The 23,324-nt window shown below is 47.2% G+C and overlaps 1 protein-coding gene across 6 annotated transcripts in view; it reads left to right on the forward strand.

Moving 5' to 3' along the window:
- The window catches only part of LOC116936942 (CTP synthase 1-like), an 82,863-nt gene extending 59,761 nt beyond the window's left edge, over window positions 1-23,102 (forward strand). For 2 of the 6 annotated variants that reach the window (XM_076059281.1, XM_076059285.1), the window contains exons 7-10: window positions 647-730; window positions 4,524-4,604; window positions 16,235-16,389; window positions 19,712-20,027. In XM_076059281.1, the coding sequence (XP_075915396.1) occupies window positions 647-730; window positions 4,524-4,604; window positions 16,235-16,389; window positions 19,712-20,012 (621 nt within the window). In that variant the 3' untranslated portion in view covers window positions 20,013-20,027. Of the gene's footprint in view, window positions 1-646; window positions 731-4,523; window positions 4,605-16,234; window positions 16,390-19,711; window positions 20,028-20,227; window positions 20,376-22,146; window positions 22,265-22,942 lie in introns of those variants that run through there. The other 4 variants (XM_076059282.1, XM_076059286.1, XM_076059284.1 and 1 more) reach the window with 3 other exon arrangements.
- The last annotated feature ends 222 nt before the right edge of the window (window positions 23,103-23,324 follow it).

The raw sequence follows: 23,324 nt of genomic DNA on the forward strand, positions 1-23,324 counted from the left end.
TGTGTGTGTGTCTATCTGTGTGTGTCTAACTGTGTGTGTGTCTATCTGTGTGTCTATCTGTGTGTGTCTAACTGTGTGTGTCTAACTGTGTGTCTATCTGTGTCTGTGTGTCTGTGTGTGTGTCTGTGTGCGTGTGTGTGTGTGTCTGTGTGTGTGTGTCTGTGTGTGTGTCTATCTAACTGTGTGTGTCTATCTGTGTGTCTATCTGTGTGTGGGTCTAACTGTGTGTGTGTCTATCTGTGTGTCTATCTGTGTGTGTCTATCTGTGTGTGTGTCTGTGTGTCTGTCTGTGTGTCTGTGTGTGTGTGTGTCTGTGTGTGTGTCTATCTGTGTGTGTGTCTATCTGTGTGTGTCTAACTGTGTGTGTGTGTCTATCTGTGTGTCTATCTGTGTGTGTCTATCTGTGTGTGTGTCTGTCTGTGTGTGTGTCTATCTAACTGTGTGTGTCTATCTGTGTGTCTATCTGTGTGTGTGTCTATCTGTGTGTGTGTCTATCTGTGTGTGTCTAACTGTGTGTGTCTATCTGTGTGTCTATCTGTGTCTATCTAACTGTGTGTGTCTATCTGTGTGTGTGTCTATCTGTGTGTGTCTATCTGTGTGTGTGTCTATCTGTGTGTCTATCTGTGTCTGTGTCTTTGTCTATCAGCCCGGAGCGACCGGTGAGCAGAAAACCAAACCGACCCAGAACAGCGTCCGGGAGCTCCGTGGACTCGGATTGTCTCCTGACCTGGTGACCACACTGTACACTGTACACCACACTGTACACTGTACACCACACTGCGCACTACACTGTACACTGTACTGCACACTACACTGTACACTACACTATACACTACACTGTACACTACACTGTACACTACTACACTATACACAACACTACTACACACTACACTATACACTACATTATACACTACACTACACACTACACTATACACTACACTGTACACTACACTACTACACTACACTACTAAACACTACACTACACACTACACTACACTATACACTACACTGTACACTACACTATACACTACACTACTATACACTACACTACTATACACTACACTATACACTACACTACTATACACTACACTACTATACACTACACTATACACTACACTATACACTACACTACTATACACTACACTATACACTACACTACTATACACTACACTACTATACACTACACTATACACTACACTATACACTACACTACTATACACTACACTACTATACACTACACTACTATACACTACACACTACACTACTACACACTACACTATACACTACACTATACACTACACTACACTACTATACACCACACTGTACACTGCACTGCACACTGCACTGTACACTACACTGTACACTACACTGTACACTACACTACTACACTACTAAACACTACACACTACACTACACTATACACTACACTGTACACTACACTATACACTACACTATACACTACACTACTATACACTACACTATACACTACACTACTATACACTACACTACTATACACTACACTATACACTACACTATACACTACACTATACACTACACTACTATACACTACACTATACACTACACTACCACACACTACACTGTACACTGCACTGCACACTACACTGTACACTACACTGCACACTACACTGTACACTATACACTACACTACTGTACACTACACTACACACTACACTACTACACACTACACTGTACACTGCACTGTACACTACATTGTACACTACACTATACACTACACTACACTACTATACACTACACTATACACTACACTCTACACTACTATACACTACACACTATACACTACACTACTATACACTACACTATACACTACACTATACACTACACTGTACACTACACTACTATACACTTCACTACTATACACTACACTACTATATACTACACTATACACTACACTATACACTACACTATACACTACACACTATACACTACACTACTATACACTACACTATACACTACACTACTATACACTACACTATACACTACACTGTACACTACACACTACACTATACACTACACTACACTACTATACACTACACTACTATACACTACACTATACACTACACTATACACTACACTATACACTACACTATACACTACACTACTATACACTACACTACTATACACTACACTTCTATACACTACACTACTGTACACTACACTATACACCACTACTAATCACTACACTACTATACACTACACTATACACTACACTGTACACTACACTGCACACTACACTGTACACTACACTACTATACACTACACTGCACACCACACTGTACACCACACTGTACACTACACTGTACACTACACTATACACTACACTATACACTACACTATACACTACACAATACACTACACAATATACTACACTCCACACTATACACTACACTACTATACACTACACTACTATACAGTACACACTACACTACTATACACTACACTATACACTACACTACTACACACTACACTACTATACACTACACTATACACTACACTTCTATACACTACACTATACACTACACTACTATACACTACACTACTATACACTACACTATACACTACACACTACTATACACTACACTACTATACACTACACTATACACTACACACTATACACTACACTACTATACACTACACTATACACTACACTACTATACACTACCATACACTACACTACTGTACACTACACTACTATACACTACACTACTATACACTACACACTACACTACTATACACTACACTACTATACACTACACTATACACTACACTACTATACACTACACTACTATACACTACGCTATACACTACACTACTATACACTACACTATACACTACACTACTATACACTACACTACTATACACTACACTACTATACACTACACTACTATACACTACACTACTATACACTACACTACTATACACTACACTATACACTACACTATACACTACACTACTATACACTACGCTATACACTACACTACTATACACTACACTATACACTACACTACTATACACTACACTATACACTACACTATACACTACACTACTATACACTACACTACTATACACTACACTACTATACACTACACTACTATACACTTCTGTGTGTCTCTCTGTGTGTCTCTGTGTCTCTCTGTGTGTCTCTGTATGTCTCTGTGTCTAAGTAACACTGTGTCTCTGTGTGTCTCTGTGTGTCTGTGTGTCTAAGTAACTGTCTGTGTGTCTCTGTGTGTCTGTCTGTGTGTCTCTGTGTGTCTATGTGTCTAAGTAACACTGTGTCTCTGTGTGTCTCTGCGTCTCTGTGTCTAAGTAACACTGTGTCTCTGTGTGTCTCTGTTTGTCTCTGTGTGTCTCTGTGTCTAAGTAACACTGTGTCTCTGTGTGTCTCTGTTTCTCTCTGTGTGTCTCTGTATGTCTCTGTGTCTAAGTAACACTGTCTCTGTTTGTCTCTGTGTCTCTCTGTGTGTCTCTGTGTCTAAGTAACACTGTGTCTCTGTGTGTCTCTGTGTGTCTCTGTGTCTCTCTGTGTCTAAGTAACACTGTGTCTCTGTGTGTCTCTGTGTCTCTCTGTGTGTCTCTGTGTGTATGTTTGTCTCTGTGTCTAAGTAACACTGTGTCTCTGTGTGTCTCTGTGTGTCTCTGTGTCTAAGTAACACTGTGTCTCTGTGTGTCTCTGTGTGTCTCTGTGTCTAAGTAACACTGTGTCTCTGTGTGTCTCTGTGTGTCTCTGTGTCTAAGTAACACTGTGTCTCTGTGTGTCTCTGTGTCTTTCTGTGTGTCTCTGTGTGTCTGTGTGTCTCTGTGTGTCTCTGTGTCTCTCTGTGTGTCTTTGTGTGTCTCTGTGTGTCGCTGTGTCTCTGTGTGTCTCTGTCTGTGTCTAAGTAACACTCTCTGTCTTTGTGTCTCTCTGTGTGTCGCTGTGTCTCTGTGTGTCTCTGTCTCTGTGTCTAAGTAACACTGTGTGTCTTTGTGTCTTTGTGTCTCTCTGTGTGTCGCTGTGTCTCTGTGTGTCTCTGTGTGTGTCTCTGTGTGTCTGTGTGGCTCTGTGTGTCTGTGTCTAAGTAACACTGTGTCTCTGTGTGTCTCTGTGTGTCTCTGTGTGTCTGTCTGTGTCTGTCTGTCTGTGTGTCTCTGTGTGTGTGTGTGTCTGTGTCTCTGTGTGTGTGTGTCTCTGTGTCTCTCTGTGTCTGTGTGTCTCTGTGTGTCAGTGTCTCTGTGTCTCTGTGTCTAAGTAACACTGTGTCTCTGTGTGTCTCTGTGTCTAAGTAACACTGTGTCTCTGTGCCTCTCTGTGTGTGTCTCTGTGTCTAAGTAACACTGTGTCTCTCTGTCTCTCTGTGTCTGTCTGCAGGTTGTATGTCGCTGTGAGTCTGTGTGTCTCTGTGTCTGTGTGTCTTTGTGTGTCTAAGTAACACTGTGTCTCTGTGTCTCTCTGTGTGTGTCTCTGTGTCTAAGTAACACTGTGTCTCTGTGTCTGTCTGCAGGTTGTATGTCGCTGTGAGTCTCCTCTCTCTCTCTCCGTCAAGGAGAAGGTGGCCATGTTTTGTCACGTGGGACCAGAACAGGTACCCCTCTAGTTACACACAGCGTGAAATATCTACGTGTCTCTAGTTACACACAGTGTGGAATCTCTATGTGTCTCTCTAGTTACACACAGTGTGGAATCTCTATGTCTCTCTAGTTACACACAGTGTGGAATCTCTACGTGTCTCTAGTTACACACAGTGTGGAATCTCTATGTGTCTCTAGTTACACACAGTGTGGAATCTCTATGTGTCTCTAGTTACACACAGTGTGGAATCTCTATGTGTCTCTAGTTACACACAGTGTGGAATCTCTATGTGTCTCTAGTTACACACAGTGTGGAATCTCTATGTGTCTCTAGTTACACACAGTGTGGAATCTCTATGTGTCTCTCTAGTTACACACAGTGTGGAATCTCTATGTGTCTCTAGTTACACACAGTGTGGAATCTCTATGTGTCTCTAGTTACACACAGTGTGGAATCTCTATGTGTCTCTAGTTACACACAGTGTGGAATCTCTATGTCTCTCTAGTTACACACAGTGTGGAATCTCTATGTGTCTCTAGTTACACACAGTGTGGAATCTCTGTCTCTCTAGTTACACACAGTGTGGAATCTCTGTCTCTAGTTACACACAGTGTGGAATCTCTATGTGTCTCTAGTTACACACAGTGTGGAATCTCTGTCTCTAGTTACACACAGTGTGGAATCTCTGTGTCTCTCTAGTTACACACAGTGTGGAATCTCTATGTGTCTCTAGTTACACACAGTGTGGAATCTCTGTGTCTCTCTAGTTACACACAGTGTGGAATCTCTATGTCTCTAGTTACACACAGTGTGGAATCTCTATGTCTCTAGTTACACACAGTGTGGAATCTCTATGTCTCTAGTTACACACAGTGTGGAATCTCTATGTGTCTCTAGTTACACACAGTGTGGAATCTCTATGTGTCTCTAGTTACACACAGTGTGGAATCTCTATGTGTCTCTAGTTACACACAGTGTGGAATCTCTATGTGTCTCTAGTTACACACAGTGTGGAATCTCTATGTGTCTCTCTAGTTACACACAGTGTGGAATCTCTATGTGTCTCTCTAGTTACACACAGTGTGGAATCTCTATGTGTATCTAGTTACACACAGTGTGGAATCTCTATGTCTCTAGTTACACACAGTGTGGAATCTCTATGTGTCTCTAGTTACACACAGTGTGGAATCTCTATGTGTCTCTAGTTACACACAGTGTGGAATCTCTATGTGTCTCTAGTTACACAGTGTGGAATCTCTATGTGTCTCTAGTTACACACAGTGTGGAATCTCTATGTGTCTCTAGTTACACACAGTGTGGAATCTCTATGTGTCTCTAGTTACACACAGTGTGGAATCTCTATGTGTCTCTAGTTACACACAGTGTGGAATCTCTATGTGTCTCTAGTTACACACAGTGTGGAATCTCTATGTGTCTCCAGTTACACAGTGTGGAATCTCTATGTGTCTCTAGTTACACACAGTGTGGAATCTCTATGTGTCTCTAGTTACACACAGTGTGGAATCTCTATGTCTCTCTAGTTACACACAGTGTGGAATCTCTATGTGTCTCTAGTTACACACAGTGTGGAATCTCTATGTGTCTCTAGTTACACACAGTGTGGAATCTCTATGTCTCTCTAGTTACACACAGTGTGGAATCTCTATGTGTCTCTAGTTACACACAGCGTGAAATATCTACGTGTCTCTAGTTACACACAGTGTGGAATCTCTATGTGTCTCTAGTTACACACAGTGTGGAATCTCTATGTGTCTCTAGTTACACAGTGTGGAATCTCTATGTGTCTCTAGTTACACACAGTGTGGAATCTCTATGTGTCTCTAGTTACACACAGTGTGGAATCTCTATGTGTCTCTAGTTACACAGTGTGGAATCTCTATGTGTCTCTAGTTACACACAGTGTGGAATCTCTATGTGTCTCTAGTTACACACAGTGTGGAATCTCTATGTGTCTCTAGTTACACACAGTGTGGAATCTCTATGTGTCTCTAGTTACACACAGTGTGGAATCTCTATGTGTCTCTAGTTACACACAGTGTGGAATCTCTACGTGTCTCCAGTTACACAGTGTGGAATCTCTATGTGTCTCTAGTTACACACAGTGTGGAATCTCTATGTGTCTCTAGTTACACACAGTGTGGAATCTCTATGTGTCTCTAGTTACACACAGTGTGGAATCTCTATGTGTCTCCAGTTACACACAGTGTGGAATCTCTATGTGTCTCTAGTTACACACAGTGTGGAATCTCTATGTCTCTCTAGTTACACACAGTGTGGAATCTCTAGTGTCTCTAGTTACACACAGTGTGGAATCTCTATGTGTCTCTAGTTACACACTGTGGAATCTCTGTGTCTCTCTAGTTACACACAGTGTGGAATCTCTGTGTCTCTCTAGTTACACACAGTGTGGAATCTCTATGTGTCTCTAGTTACACACAGTGTGGAATCTCTATGTCTCTCTAGTTACACACAGTGTGGAATCTCTATGTGTCTCTAGTTACACACAGTGTGGAATCTCTACGTCTCTCTCTAGTTACACACAGTGTGGAATCTCTATGTCTCTCTAGTTACACACAGTGTGGAATCTCTATGTGTCTCTAGTTACACACAGTGTGGAATCTCTATGTGTCTCTAGTTACACACAGTGTGGAATCTCTATGTGTCTCTAGTTACACACAGTGTGGAATCTCTATGTGTCTCTAGTTACACACAGTGTGGAATCTCTATGTGTCTCTAGTTACACACAGTGTGGAATCTCTATGTCTCTCTAGTTACACACAGTGTGGAATCTCTATGTGTCTCTCTAGTTACACACAGTGTGGAATCTCTATGTGTCTCTAGTTACACACAGTGTGGAATCTCTATGTGTCTCTCTAGTTACACACAGTGTGGAATCTCTATGTGTCTCTAGTTACACACAGTGTGGAATCTCTATGTCTCTAGTTACGCACAGTGTGGAATCTCTATGTGTCTCTAGTTACACACAGTGTGGAATCTCTATGTGTCTCTAGTTACACACAGTGTGGAATCTCTATGTCTCTCTAGTTACACACAGTGTGGAATCTCTATGTGTCTCTAGTTACACACAGTGTGGAATCTCTATGTGTCTCTAGTTACACACAGTGTGGAATCTCTGTCTCTAGTTACACACAGTGTGGAATCTCTATGTGTCTCTAGTTACACACAGTGTGGAATCTCTATGTCTCTCTAGTTACACACAGTGTGGAATCTCTATGTCTCTAGTTACACACAGTGTGGAATCTCTGTCTCTCTAGTTACACACAGTGTGGAATCTCTGTGTCTCTAGTTACACACAGTGTGGAATCTCTATGTCTCTAGTTACACACAGTGTAGAATCTCTATGTCTGTCTAGTTACACACTGTGTGGAATCTCTGTGTCTCTAGTTACACACAGTGTGGAATCTCTATGTCTCTCTAGTTACACACAGTGTGGAATCTCTGTGTGTCTCTAGTTACACACAGTGTGGAATCTCTACATGTCTCTAGTTACACACAGTGTGGAATCTCTATGTCTCTAGTTACACACAGTGTGGAATCTCTACGTGTCTCTAGTTACACACAGTGTGGAATCTCTATGTCTCTCTAGTTACACAGTGTGGAATCTCTATGTGTCTCTAGTTACACACAGTGTGGAATCTCTCTGTGTCTCTAGTTACACACAGTGTGGAATCTCTATGTCTCTCTAGTTACACACAGTGTGGAATCTCTACGTGTCTCTAGTTACACACAGCGTGGAATTTCTACGTGTCTCTAGTTACACACAGCGTGGAATCTCTCTGTGTCTCTAGTTACACACAGTGTGGAATCTCTATGTGTCTCTCTAGTTACACACAGTGTGGAATCTCTATGTCTCTAGTTACACACAGTGTGGAATCTCTATGTGTCTCTAGTTACACACAGTGTGGAATCTCTGTGTGTCTCTCTAGTTACACACAGTGTGGAATCTCTATGTGTCTCTAGTTACACACAGTGTGGAATCTCTATGTCTCTCTAGTTACACACAGTGTGGAATCTCTATGTCTCTCTAGTTACACACAGTGTGGAATCTCTACGTGTCTCTAGTTACACACAGTGTGGAATCTCTGTCTCTAGTTACACACAGTGTGGAATCTCTATGTGTCTCTAGTTACACACAGTGTGGAATCTCTATGTCTCTAGTTACACACAGTGTGGAATCTCTGTGTCTCTCTAGTTACACACAGTGTGGAATCTCTATGTGTCTAGTTACACACAGTGTGGAATCTTATTGTCTCTAGTTACACACAGTGTGGAATCTCTATGTGTCTCTAGTTACACACAGTGTGGAATCTCTGTGTCTCTCTAGTTACACACAGCGTGAAATATCTACGTCTCTCTAGTTACACACAGTGTGGAATCTCTATGTGTCTCTAGTTACACACAGTGTGGAATCTCTGTCTCTAGTTACACACAGTGTGGAATCTCTGTGTCTCTCTAGTTACACACAGTGTGGAATCTCTATGTGTCTCTAGTTACACACAGTGTGGAATCTCTATGTGTCTCTAGTTACATACTGTGGAATCTCTATGTGTCTCTCTAGTTACACACAGTGTGGAATCTCTATGTGTCTCTAGTTACTCACAGTGTGGAATCTCTATGTCTCTCTAGTTACACACAGTGTGGAATCTCTATGTGTCTCTAGTTACACACAGTGTGGAATCTCTGTCTCTAGTTACACACAGTGTGGAATCTCTGTGTCTCTCTAGTTACACACAGTGTGGAATCTCTATGTGTCTCTAGTTACACACAGTGTGGAATCTCTATGTGTCTCTAGTTACACACAGTGTGGAATCTCTATGTGTCTCTCTAGTTACACACAGTGTGGAATCTCTATGTGTCTCTAGTTACACACAGTGTGGAATCTCTATGTGTCTCTAGTTACACACAGTGTGGAATCTCTATGTCTCTAGTTACACACAGTGTGGAATCTCTACGTGTCTCTAGTTACACACAGTGTGGAATCTCTGTGTGTCTCTAGTTACACACAGTGTGGAATCTCTATGTGTCTCTAGTTACACACAGTGTGGAATCTCTGTGTGTCTCTAGTTACACACAGTGTGGAATCTCTATGTCTCTAGTTACACACAGTGTGGAATCTCTACGTGTCTCTAGTTACACACAGTGTGGAATCTCTGTGTGTCTCTAGTTACACACAGTGTGGAATCTCTGTGTCTCTAGTTACACACAGTGTGGAATCTCTATGTGTCTCTAGTTACACACAGTGTGGAATCTCTATGTGTCTCTAGTTACACACAGTGTGGAATCTCTATGTGTCTCTAGTTACACACAGTGTGGAATCTCTATGTGTCTCTAGTTACACACAGTGTGGAATCTCTATGTGTCTCTAGTTATACACAGTGTGGAATCTCTATGTGTCTCTAGTTACACACAGTGTGGAATCTCTATGTGTCTCTAGTTACACACAGTGTGGAATCTCTGTGTCTCTAGTTACACACAGTGTGGAATCTCTATGTGTCTCTAGTTACACACAGTGTGGAATCTCTATGTGTCTCTAGTTACACACAGTGTGGAATCTCTCTGTCTCTAGTTACACAGTGTGGAATCTGTATGTTTCTCTAGTTACACACAGTGTGGAATCTCTATGTCTCTCTAGTTACACACAGTGTGGAATCTCTGTCTCTCTAGTTACACACAGTGTGGAATCTCTATGTGTCTCTAGTTACACACAGTGTGGAATCTCTATGTGTCTCTAGTTACACACAGTGTGGAATCTCTGTGTGTCTCTAGTTACACACAGTGTGGAATCTCTATGTGTCTCTAGTTACACACAGTGTGGAATCTCTATGTCTCTAGTTACACACAGTGTGGAATCTCTATGTGTCTCTAGTTACACACAGTGTGGAATCTCTATGTCTCTAGTTACACACAGTGTGGAATCTCTGTGTCTCTAGTTACACACAGCGTGGAATCTCTCTGTCTCTAGTTACACACAGTGTGGAATCTCTATGTCTCTAGTTACACACAGTGTGGAATCTCTATGTGTCTCTAGTTACACACAGTGTGGAATCTCTATGTGTCTCTAGTTACACACAGTGTGGAATCTCTGTGTGTATCTCTAGTTACACACAGTGTGGAATCTCTATGTGTCTCTAGTTACACACAGTGTGGAATCTCTATGTCTCTCTAGTTACACACAGTGTGGAATCTCTACGTGTCTCTAGTTACACACAGTGTGGAATCTCTATGTCTCTCTAGTTACACACAGTGTGGAATCTCTATGTGTCTCTAGTTACACACAGTGTGGAATCTCTGTGTCTCTCTAGTTACACACAACGTGGAATCTCTATGTGTCTCTAGTTACACACAGTGTGGAATCTCTATGTGTCTCTAGTTACACACAGTGTGGAATCTCTATGTCTCTAGTTACACACAGTGTGGAATCTCTACGTGTCTCTAGTTACACACAGTGTGGAATCTCTATATCTCTCTAGTTACACACAGTGTGGAATCTCTATGTCTCTAGTTACACACAGTGTGGAATCTCTGTGTCTCTCTAGTTACACACAGTGTGGAATCTCTATGTGTCTCTAGTTACACACAGTGTGGAATCTCTATGTGTCTAGTTACACACAGTGTGGAATCTCTATGTCTCTAGTTACACACAGTGTGGAATCTCTATGTGTCTCTAGTTACACACAGTGTGGAATCTCTATGTGTCTCTCTAGTTACACACAGTTTGGAATCTCTATGTGTCTCTAGTTACACACAGTGTGGAATCTCTATGTGTCTCTAGTTACACACAGTGTGGAATCTCTATGTGTCTCTAGTTACACACAGTGTGGAATCTCTATGTGTCTCTAGTTACACACAGTGTGGAATCTCTGTCTCTCTAGTTACACACAGTGTGGAATCTCTATGTGTCTCTAGTTACACACAGTGTGGAATCTCTATGTGTCTCTAGTTACACACAGTGTGGAATCTCTACGTGTCTCTAGTTACACACAGTGTGGAATCTCTACGTGTCTCTAGTTACACACAGTGTGGAATCTCTGTGTCTCTAGTTACACACAGTGTGGAATCTCTATGTGTCTCTAGTTACACACAGTGTGGAATCTCTATGTGTCTCTAGTTACACACAGTGTGGAATCTCTATGTCTCTAGTTACACACAGTGTGGAATCTCTACGTGTCTCTAGTTACACACAGTGTGGAATCTCTACGTGTCTCTAGTTACACACAGTGTGGAATCTCTGTGTCTCTAGTTACACACAGTGTGGAATCTCTATGTGTCTCTAGTTACACACAGTGTGGAATCTCTATGTGTCTCTAGTTACACACAGTGTGGAATCTCTATGTCTCTCTAGTTACACACAGTGTGGAATCTCTATGTGTCTCTAGTTACACACAGTGTGGAATCTCTATGTCTCTCTAGTTACACACAGTGTGGAATCTCTGTGTCTCTCTAGTTACACACAGTGTGGAATCTCTGTGTCTCTCTAGTTACACACAGTGTGGAATCTCTATGTGTCTCTAGTTACACACAGTGTGGAATCTCTATGTGTCTCTAGTTACACACAGTGTGGAATCTCTATGTGTCTCTAGTTACACACAGTGTGGAATCTCTGTGTCTCTCTAGTTACACACAGTGTGGAATCTTTATGTGTCTAGTTACACACAGTGTGGAATCTCTATGTGTCTCTAGTTACACACAGTGTGGAATCTCTATGTGTCTCTAGTTACACACAGTGTGGAATCTCTGTCTCTCTAGTTACACACAGTGTGGAATCTCTGTGTCTCTAGTTACACACAGTGTGGAATCTCTATGTCTCTAGTTACACACAGTGTGGAATCTCTATGTGTCTCTAGTTACACACAGTGTGGAATCTCTACGTGTCTCTCTAGTTACACACAGTGTGGAATCTCTATGTGTCTCTAGTTACACACAGTGTGGAATCTCTATGTCTCTAGTTACACACAGTGTGGAATCTCTGTGTCTCTCTAGTTACACACAGTGTGGAATCTCTATGTGTCTCTAGTTACACACAGTGTGGAATCTCTGTGTCTCTCTAGTTACACACAGTGTGGAATCTCTATGTCTCTCTAGGTACACACAGTGTGGAATCTCTGTGTCTCTAGTTACACACAGTGTGGAATCTCTATGTGTCTCTCTAGTTACACACAGTGTGGAATCTCTATGTGTCTCTAGTTACACACAGTGTGGAATCTTTATGTCTCTAGTTACACACAGTGTGGAATCTCTATGTCTCTAGTTACACACAGTGTGGAATCTCTATGTGTCTCTAGTTACACACAGTGTGGAATCTCTATGTGTCTCTAGTTACACACAGTGTGGAATCTCTATGTGTCTCTAGTTACACACAGTGTGGAATCTCTATGTGTCTCTAGTTACACACAGTGTGGAATCTCTATGTCTCTCTAGTTACACACAGTGTGGAATCTTTATGTCTCTAGTTACACACAGTGTGGAATCTCTATGTGTCTCTAGTTACACACAGTATGGAATCTCTATGTCTCTAGTTACACACAGTGTGGAATCTCTGTGTGTCTCTAGTTACACACAGTGTGGAATCTCTGTGTCTCTAGTTACACACAGTGTGGAATCTCTATGTCTCTGTGTGTGACTGTGTGTGTGACTGTGTGTGTGTCACTGTGTGTGTGTCTGTGTCACTGTGTGTGTGTGACTGTGTGTGTGTCTGTGTCACTCTGTGTGTGACTGTGTGTGTGTGTGACTGTGTGTGACTGTGTGTGACTGTGTCTGACTGTGTGTGTTTGTGTGATTGTGTGTGACTTTGTGACTGTGTGTGTGACTTTGTGACTGTGTGTGTGACTGTGTGTGTGTGTGACTGCGTGACTGTGTATGTGTCACTGTGTGTGACTTTGTGTGTGTGTGTGTGTGACTGTGTGTGTGTGTGTGACTGTGTGTGTGTGACTGTGCGTGACTGTGTGTGTGTCACTGTGTGTGTGTGTGTGACTGTGTGTGTGTGTCACTGTGTCTGTGTGTCACTGTGTGTGACTGTGTGTGTATCACTGTGTGTGTGTGACTGTGTGTGTCACTGTGACTGTGTGTGACTGTGTGTGACTGTGTCACTGTGACTGTGTGTCACTGTGTGACTGTGTGTGTGACTGTGTGTGTGACTGTGTGTCACTGTGTGTGTGTCACTGTGTGTGACTGTGTGTCACTGTGTGTGTGTCACTGTGTGTGTGTCACTGTGACTGTGTGTGTCACTGTGTGTGACTGTGTGTCACTGTGTGTGACTGTGTGTCACTGTGTGACTGTGTGTCACTGTGACTGTGTGTGTCACTGTGTGACTGTGTGTCACTGTGACTGTGTGTGTCACTGTGACTCTGTGTGTGACTGTGTGTGTGTCACTGTGTGTGTGTGTCAGTGTGTGACTGTGTGTGACTGTGTGTGTCACTGTGACTGTGTGTGTCACTGTGTGTCACTGTGTGTGTGTCAGTGTGTGTGTGTCACTGTGTGTGTGACTGTGTGTCACTGTGTCACTGTGACTGTGTGTCACTGTGTGTGACTGTGTGTGTGTGTCACTGTGTGTGTGTCACTGTGTGTGTCACTGTGTGTGTCACTGTGTGTGTGTGTGTGTCACTGTGTGTGTGTCACTGTGTGTGTGTGTCACTGTGTGTGTGTGACTGACTGTGTGACTGTGTGTGACTGTGTGTGACTGTGTGTGTCACTGTGTGACTGTGTGTGACTGTGTGTGTGACTGTGTGTCTGTGTCACTGTGACTGTGTGTGTCACTGTGTGTGACTGTGTGTGTGTGTCACTGTGACTGTGTGTGTCACTGTGTGTCACTGTGTGTGTGTGACTGTGTGTGACTGTGTGTGTGTGACTGTGTGTGACTGTGTGTGTCACTGTGTGACTGTGTGTGACTTTGTGTGACTGTGTGTGTCACTGTGTGACTGTGTGTGTGACTGTGTGTCTGTGTCACTGTGACTGTGTGTGTCACTGTGTGTGACTGTGTGTGTGTGTCACTGTGACTGTGTGTGTCACTGTGTGTCACTGTGTGTGTGTGACTGTGTGTGTGTGTCACTGTGTCTGTGTGTGTCACTGTGACTGTGTGTGTCACTGTGTGTGTGACTGTGTATATGTGACTGTGTGTCACTGTGTGTCACTGTGTGACTGACTGTGTGTGTGTGTCACTGTGACTGTGTGTGACTGTGTCACTGTGTGTCACTGTGTGTCACTATGTGTGTGTGTGACTGTGTGTGTGTCACTGTGTGTGACTGTGTGTCACTGTGTGTCACTGTGTGACTGTGTGTCACTGTGTGTGTGACTGTGTGTCTGTGTCACTGTGACTGTGTGTGTCACTGTGTGTGACTGTGTGTGTGTGTCACTGTGTGTGTGTGTGACTGTGTGTGTGTCACTGTGACTGTGTGTGTCACTGTGTGTGACTGTGTGTGTGTGTCACTGTGACTGTGTGTGTGTGACTGTGTGCGACTGTGTGTGTGTGTCACTGTGACTGTGTGTGTGACTGTGTGCGACTGTGTGTGTGTGTCACTGTGACTGTGTGTGTGTGTGTGACTGTGTGTCACTGTGTGTGTGTGTGACTGACTGACTGTGTGTGTGTGACTGTGTGTCACTGTGTGACTGTGTGTGTGTGTCACTGTGACTGTGTGTGTGTGTGTCACTGTGTGTGACTGTGTGTGTGTTTGTGTCACTGTGTGTGTGTGTGACTGACTGACTGTGTGACTGTGTGTGACTGTGTGTCACTGTGTGTAACTGTGTGTGACTGTGTGTGTGTGTCACTGTGACTGTGTGTGTGTGTGTGTCACTGTGTGTGTGTGTGTCACTGTGTGTGTGTGTGTGTGACTGACTGTGTGTGTGTGTCACTGTGACTGTGTGTGACTGTGTGTGTGTCACTGTGTGACTGTGTGTGTGTGTCACTGTGTGTGTGTGTGTCACTGTGACTGTGTGTGTCTCACTGTGTGACTGTGTGTGTGTGTGTCACTGTGTGTGTGTGTCACTGTGACTGTGTGACTGTGTGTGACTGTGTGTGTCACTGTGTGTCACTGTGTGACTGTGTGTGACTGTGTGTGACTGTGTGACTGTGTGTGTCACTGACTGTGTGACTGTGTGTGACTGTGTGTCACTGTGTGTGACTGTGTGTGTGTCTGACTGTGTGTGTGACTGACTGACTGTGTCACTGTGTGTGTGTGTGACTGACTGTGTGTGTGACTGACTGACTGACTGTGTGTGTGTGACTGTGTGTGACTGTGTGTGTGTGTCACTGTGACTGTGTGTGTCACTGTGTGACTGTGTGTGTGTGTGTGTCACTGTGACTGTGTGTGTGACTGTGACTGTGTGTGTGTGTGTGTCACTGTGTGTCACTGTGACTGTGTGTGTTTGTGTCACTGTGTGTGTGACTGACTGACTGTGTGACTGTGTGTGACTGTGTGTGACTGTGTGTGTGTGACTGTGTGTCACTGTGTGACTGTGTGTGTGTGTGTCACTGTGACTGTGTGTGTGTGTGTCACTGTGTGTCACTGTGTGTCACTGTGTGTCACTGTGTGTGACTGTGTGTGTCACTGTGTGTGTGTCACTGTGACTGTGTGACTGTGTGTGACTGTGTGTGACTACACCCCACAGGTAATGTGTGTTCACGATGTGTCCTGCGTCTACCGCGTCCCGCTCCTGCTTGAGTCCCAGGGAGTCGTTCAGTATTTCCGTCAGCGGCTCAACCTGCCCATACCCCTCACACAGCCTCCACGCAGACTCAGCAAGTGGAGAGAGATGGCCAATCGGTGGGTGGGTTGGTGGGTGGGTGGGTGGGTGAGTGGGTGGGTGGGTGGGTGAGTGGGTGGGTGAGTGGGTGGGTGGGTGGGTGGGTAAGTGGGTGGGTGGGTGGGTAAGTGGGTGGGTGGGTGGGTGAGTGGGTGGGTGGGTGGGTGAGTGAGTGGGTGGGTGGGTGAGTGGGTGGGTTGGTGAGTGAGTGGGTGGGTGGGTGAGTGAGTGAGTGGGTGGGTGAGTAAGTGGGTGGGTGGGTTGGTGGGTGGGTGGGTGAGTGAGTGAGTGAGTGGGTGAGCAGGTGAGTGGGTGGGTGAGTGGGTGGGTGGGTGGGTGAATGAGTGGTGAGTGAGTGGGTGGGTGGGTGGGTGAATGAGTGGTGAGTGAGTGGGTGGGTGAGTGGGTGAGTGAGTGAGTGGGTGAGTGAGTGAGTGAGTGGGTGGGTGGGTGAGTGAGTGAGTGGGTGGGTGGGTTGGTGGGTGAGTGGGTGAGTGGGTGGGTGGGTGAGTGGGTGGGTGGGTGGGTGAGTGAGTGAGTGGGTGGGTGAGTGAGTGAGTGAGTGGGTGGGTTGGTGGGTGGGTGGGTGGGTGAGGGAGTGGGTGGGTGAGTGAGTGAGTGGGTGGGTGAGTGAGTGAGTGGGTGGGTGAGTGAGTGAGTGGGTGGGTGAGTGAGTGGGTGGGTTGGTGGGTGGGTGGGTGGGTGGGTGAGTGAGTGAGTGGGTGAGTGGGTGAGCGGGTGAGTGAGTGGGTGAGTGAGTGGGTGAGCGGGTGAGTGAGTGAGTGGGTGGGTGAGTGAGTGAGTGGGTAGGTGGGTGAGTGGGTGGGTAGGTGGGTGAGTGAATGGGTGGGTGGGTGAGTGGGTGGGTAGGTGAATGAGTGGTGAGTGAGTGGGTGGGTGGGTGGGTAAGTGGGTGAGTGAGTGGGTGAGTGAGTGAGTGGGTGAGTGGGTGAGTGGGTGGGTGAGTGGGTGAGTGGGTGGGTGAGTGGGTGGGTGGGTGGGTGAGTGGGTGGGTGAGTGAGTGGGTGGGTGGGTGGGTAAGTGGGTGGGTGGGTGGGTAAGTGGGTGGGTGGGTGGGTAAGTGGGTGGGTGGGTGGGTAAGTGGGTGGGTGGGTGGGTAAGTGGGTGGGTGGGTGGGTGAGTGAGTGGGTGGGTGGGTGAGTGAGTGGGTGGGTGGGTGAGTGAGTGGGTGGGTGGGTGAGTGAGTGGGTGGGTGAGTGAGAGTGGGTGGGTGAGTGAGTGGGTGGGTTGGTGGGTAAGTGGGTGGGTGGGTGGGTGAGTGAATGGGTGGGTGGGTGAGTGGGTGAGTGGGTGGGTGGGTGAATGAGTGGTGAGTGAGTGGGTGGGTAAGTGGGTGAGTGAGTGAGTGGGTGAGTGGGTGGGTGGGTGGGTAAGTGGGTGGGTGGGTGGGTGAGTGAGTGGGTGAGTGGGTGGGTGGGTGGGTGGGTGAGTGGGTGGGTGAGTGAGTGAGTGAGTGGGTGGGTGGGTGGGTGGGTGAGTGGGTGGGTGAGTGACTGGGTGGGTTGGTGGGTGGGTGGGTGAGTGGGTTGGTGGGTGGGTGGGTGAGTGGGTGGGTGGGTGAGTGGGTGGGTGGGTGAGCGGGTGGGTGAGTGGGTGGGTGGGTGAGCGGGTGGGTGAGTGGGTGGGTGAGTGAGTGAGTGAGTGGATGGGTGGGTGGGTGAGTGGGTGAGTGAGTGGGTGGGTGAGTGAGTGTGTGAGTGAGTGAGTGGGTGAGTGAGTGGGTGAGTGGGTGGGTGAGTGAGTGGGTGGGTGAGTGGGTGGGTGAGTGGGTGGGTGGGTGAGTGAGTGGGTGGGTGAGTGGGTGAGTGGGTGGGTGAGTGGGTGAGTGGGTGGGTGGGTGGGTTGGTAGGTGAGTGGGTGGGCGAGTGGGTGAGTGGGTGGGTGGGTGAGTGGGTGGGTGGGTGAGTGAGTGGGTTGGTGGGTGAGTGGGTGGGTGGGTGAGTGGGTGGGTGGGTGAGTGGGTGGGTGAGTGGGTGGGTGAGTGAGTGAGTTGGTTGAGTGAGTGGGTGAGTGAGTAGTGAGTGAGTGAGTGAATGCGTGGGTGGGTGAGTGAGTGGGTGGGTGGGTTGGTGGGTGAGTGAGTGGGTGGGTGGGTGAGTGAGTGGGTGGGTGGGTGAGTGAGTGGGTGGGTGAGTGAGAGTGGGTGGGTGAGTGAGTGGGTGGGTTGGTGGGTAAGTGGGTGGGTGGGTGGGTGAGTGAATGGGTGGGTGGGTGAGTGGGTGAGTGGGTGGGTGGGTGAATGAGTGGTGAGTGAGTGGGTGGGTAAGTGGGTGAGTGAGTGAGTGGGTGAGTGGGTGGGTGGGTGGGTAAGTGGGTGGGTAAGTGGGTGGGTGGGTGGGTGAGTGAGTGGGTGAGTGAGTGGGTGGGTGGGTGAGTGAGTGAGTGAGTGGGTGGGTGGGTGGGTGAGTGGGTGAGTGGGTGGGTTGGTGGGTGGGTGGGTGGGTGAGTGAGTGGGTGAGCGGGTGAGTGAGTGGGTGAGCGGGTGAGTGAGTGGGTGAGTGAGTGGTGGGTGAGTGAGTGGGTGGGTGAGTGAGTGGGTGGGTTGGTGGTTGGGTGGGTGAGTGGGTTGGTAGGTGGGTGGGTGAGTGGGTGGGTGGGTGAGTGGGTGGGTGGTGTGAGCGGGTGGGTGAGTGGGTGGGTGGGTGGGTGAGCGGGTGGGTGAGTGGGTGGGTGAGTGAGTGAGTGAGTGGATGGGTGGGTGGGTGAGTGGGTGAGTGGGTGGGTGAGTGAGTGTGTGAGTGAGTGAGTGGGTGAGTGAGTGGGTGAGTGGGTGGGTGAGTGAGTGGGTGGAGTGAGTGGGTGGGTGAGTGGGTGGGTGGGTGAGTGAGTGGGTGGGTGAGTGGGTGAGTGGGTGGGTGAGTGGGTGGGTGGGTGGGTTGGTAGGTGAGTGGGTGGGCAAGTGGGTGAGTGGGTGGGTGGGTGAGTGAGTGGGTTGGTGGGTGAGTGGGTGAGTGGGTGGGTGGGTGAGTGGGTGGGTGGGTGAGTGGGTGGGTGAGTGGGTGGGTGAGTGAGTGAGTTGGTTGAGTGAGGGTGAGTGAGTTGAGTGAGTGAGTGAGTAGTGAGTGGTGAGTGAATGCGTGGGTGGGTGGTGAGTGGGTGAGTGAGTTGGTGGGTGAGTGAGGGGCTGAGGATGTTGCGGTCATCTCTCTCTCTGTGTGAGTCTCTGTGTGAGTCTCTCTGTGTGTGTGTCTCTGTGTGTGTCTCTTTGTGTGTGTCTCTGTGTGAGTCTCTGTGTGAGTCTCTCTGTGTGTCTCTCTGTCTCTCTGTGTTTGTCTCTCTGTGTGTCTCTCTGTCTGTCTCTCTCTGTGTCTCTGTGTCCAGCTCTGACCGCATGTTGAAGTCCGTGGCGATCACCCTGGTGGGCAAGTACGTGTGTCTGTCTCTGTCTCTCTGTGTGTGTCTCTGTGTGAGTCTCTCTGTGTGTGTCTCTCTGTGTCTCTGTGTGAGTCTCTGTGTGAGTCTCTCTGTGTGTGTCTCTGTGTGTGTCTCTCTGTGTCTCTGTGTGAGTCTCTGTGTGAGTCTCTGTGTCTCTCTCTGTGTGAGTCTCTGTGCGAGTCTCTGTGTGTCTGTCTCTCTGTGTGTGTCTCTGTGTCTCTCTGTGTGTCTCTGTGTCCAGCTCTGACCGTATGTTGAAGTCCGTGGCGATCACCCTGGTCGGCAAGTACGTGTGTCTGTCTCTGTCTCTCTGTGTGTCTCTCTCTCTGTGTCTCTGTGTGTGTCTCTCTGTGTGTGTCTCTGTGTGAGTCTCTGTGTGTCTCTCTGTGTGTCTCTGTCTCTCTGTGTGTCTCTCTCTGTGTCTCTCTCTGTGTGTCTATCTGTGTGTGTCTGTGTGTCCAGCTCTGACCGCATGTTGAAGTCCGTGGCGATCACCCTGGTCGGCAAGTACGTGTGTCTGTCTCTGTCTCTCTGTGTGTCTCTGTGTGTGTCTCTGTGTGTCTCTGTGTGTGTCTCTCTGTGTGTCTCTGTGTGAGTCTCTCTGTGTGTGTCTCTCTGTGTCTCTGTGTGTGTCTCTGTGTGAGTCTCTCTGTGTGTGTCTCTCTGTGTCTCTGTGTGAGTCTCTGTGTGTGTCTCTCTGTGTGTGTGTCTCTGTGTGTGTCTCTGTGTGAGTCTCTGTGTGAGTCTCTGTGTCTCTCTCTGTGTGTGTCTCTCTGTGTGTCTCTGTGTGAGTCTCTGTGTGAGTCTCTCTGTGTCTCTGTGTGTCTATCTGTGTGTGTCTCTGTGTTTGTCTCTCTGTGTCTCTCTCTGTGTGTCTATCTGTGTGTCTCTCTGTGTGTGTCTCTGTGTGTGTCTCTGTGTCTGTGTGTGTCTCTGTGTGAGTCTCTGTGTGAGTCTCTGTGTGAGTCTCTCTGTGTGTCTCTCTGTGTGTGTCTCTGTGTGAGTCTCTGTGTGTGTCTCTGTGTGTGTCTCTCTGTGTGTGTCTCTGTGTGAGTCTCTGTGTGAGTCTCTGTGTGTGTCTCTGTGTGAGTCTCTCTGTGTGTCTCTCTCTGTGTCTCTGTGTGTGTCTCTGTGTGTGTCTCTGTGTGTCTCTCTCTGTGTGTCTCTCTCTGTGTCTCTCTGTCTCTGTGTCCAGCTCTGACCGTATGTTGAAGTCCGTGGCGATCACCCTGGTCGGCAAGTACGTGCGTCTGTCTCTGTCTCTCTGTGTCTCTGTGTCTCTCTCTCTGTCTCTCTGTGCGTGTCTCTGTGTGAGTCTCTGTGTGAGTCTCTGTGTGTGTCTCTCTGTGTCTCTGTGTGTGTCTCTGTGTGTCTCTGTGTGAGTCTCTCTGTCTGTGTCTCTCTGTGTCTCTCTGTGTGAGTCTCTGTGTCTCTCTCTGTGTGAGTCTCTCTGTGTGTCTCTGTGTGTGTCTCTGTGTGAGTCTCTCTGTGTGTCTCTGTGTGTGTCTCTGTGTGAGTCTCTCTGTGTGTCTCTCTCTGTGTCTCTGTGTGTGTCTCTGTGTGAGTCTCTCTGTGTGTGTCTCTCTGTGTCTCTGTGTGTGTCTCTCTGTGAGTCTCTGTGTGTCTCTCTCTGTCTCTGTGTGTCTCTCTGTCTATCTGTCTCTCTCTGTCTCTCTCTGTCCAGCTCTGACCGCATGTTGAAGTCCGTGGCGATCACCCTGGTCGGCAAGTACGTGTGTCTGTCTCTGTCTCTGTGTGTGTGTCTCTCTGTGTGTGTCTCTGTGTGTGTCTCTGTGTGTGTGTCTGTGTGAGTCTCTGTGTGAGTCTCTCTGTGTCTCTCTCTCTGTCTCTCTGTCTCTCTCTGTCTCTGTGTTTGTCTCTGTCTCTCTCTGTGTGTCTCTGTGTGTGTCTCTGTCTCTCTCTGTCTCTGTCTGTGTGTCCAGCTCTGACCGTATGTTGAAGTCCGTGGCGATCACCCTGGTCGGCAAGTACGTGCGTCTGTCTCTGTCTCTGTGTGTGTGTCTCTCTCTGTGTCTCTGTGTGTGTCTCTCTGTGTGTGTCTCTGTGTGAGTCTCTGTGTGTCTCTCTGTGTCTCTCTGTCTCTCTGTGTGTCTCTCTCTGTGTCTCTCTCTGTGTGTCTCTCTGTGTCTCTGTGTGAGTCTCTGTGTCTCTCTCTGTGTCTCTGTGTCTCTCTGTCCAGCTCTGACCGCATGTTGAAGTCCGTGGTGTCTCTCTGTGTGAGTCTCTCTGTGTCTCTCTGTGTGTCTCTGTGTGAGTCTCTCTGTGTGTGTCTCTGTGTGTGTCTCTCTGTGAGTCTCTGTGTGTGTCTCTGTGTCTCTGTGTGTGTGTCTCTGTGTCTCTGTGTGTGTCTGTGTGTCCAGCTCTGACCGCATGTTGAAGTCCGTGGCGATCACCCTGGTCGGCAAGTACGTGCGGCTGTCTCTGTCTATCTGTGTGTGTCTCTGTGTGTGTCTCTCTGTGTGAGTCTCTGTGTGTCTCTGTGTCTCTCTGTGTGTGTCTGTGTGTCCAGCTCTGACCGCATGTTGAAGTCCGTGGCGATCACCCTGGTCGGCAAGTACGTGTGTCTGTCTCTGTCTCTCTGTGTGTCTCTCTCTCTCTGTGTGTCTGTGTGAGTCTCTCTGTGTGAGTCTCTCTGTGTGAGTCTCTCTGTGTGAGTCTCTGTGTGAGTCTCTCTGTGTCTCTCTGTGTGAGTCTCTGTGTGAGTCTCTCTGTGTGTGTCTCTCTCTCTGTGCGTCTGTCTCTGTCTCTCTGTGTATCTCTCTGTGTGTGTCTCTGTGTGAGTCTCTGTGTGAGTCTCTGTGTCTCTCTCTGTGTGAGTCTCTGTGTGAGTCTCTCTGTGTCTCTCTCTGTGTGTCTGTCTCTGTGTGTGTCTCTGTGTCCAGCTCTGACCGCATGTTGAAGTCCGTGGCGATCACCCTGGTCGGCAAGTACGTGTGTCTGTCTCTGTGTGTCTCTGTGTGTGTCTGTCTCTCTCTGTCTATCTGTGTGTCTGTGTGTCCAGCTCTGACCGCATGTTGAAGTCCGTGGCGATCACCCTGGTCGGCAAGTACGTGCGTCTGTCTCTGTCTCTCTGTGTGTCTCTCTCTGTCTCTGTGTGAGTCTCTCTGTGTGTCTCTCTGTGTGTCTCTGTGTCTCTCTGTGTGTCTGTGTGTCCAGCTCTGACCGCATGTTGAAGTCCGTGGCGATCACCCTGGTCGGCAAGTACGTGCGTCTGTCCGACTCGTACGCCTCTGTCGTGAAAGCACTTGAGCATGCAGCACTGGCGATGAATCATCGGCTGCAGCTGTCGGTGAGTGAGTGAGCTCAGTCAGTCACTCAGTCAGTTAGTCAGTTAGTTAGTCACTCAGTTAGTCAGTTAGTTAGTTAGTCAGTTAGTTAGTTAGTCAGTTAGTTAGTCAGTTAGTTAGTTAGTCAGTTAGTTAGTTAGTCAGTTAGTTAGTCAGTGAGTCAGTCACTCAGTTAGTTAGTCAGTCAGTTAGTTAGTCAGTCAGTCAGTCAGTTAGTCAGTCAGTCAGTCAGTCAGTCAGTTAGTTAGTCA

The sequence above is a fragment of the Petromyzon marinus genome, assembly GCF_048934315.1.
Source record: "Petromyzon marinus isolate PM22_M1 ecotype Great Lakes invasive population chromosome 85 unlocalized genomic scaffold, UKy_Petmar_22M1.pri1.0 chr85_unloc.3, whole genome shotgun sequence".
NCBI lineage: Eukaryota > Metazoa > Chordata > Hyperoartia > Petromyzontiformes > Petromyzontidae > Petromyzon > Petromyzon marinus.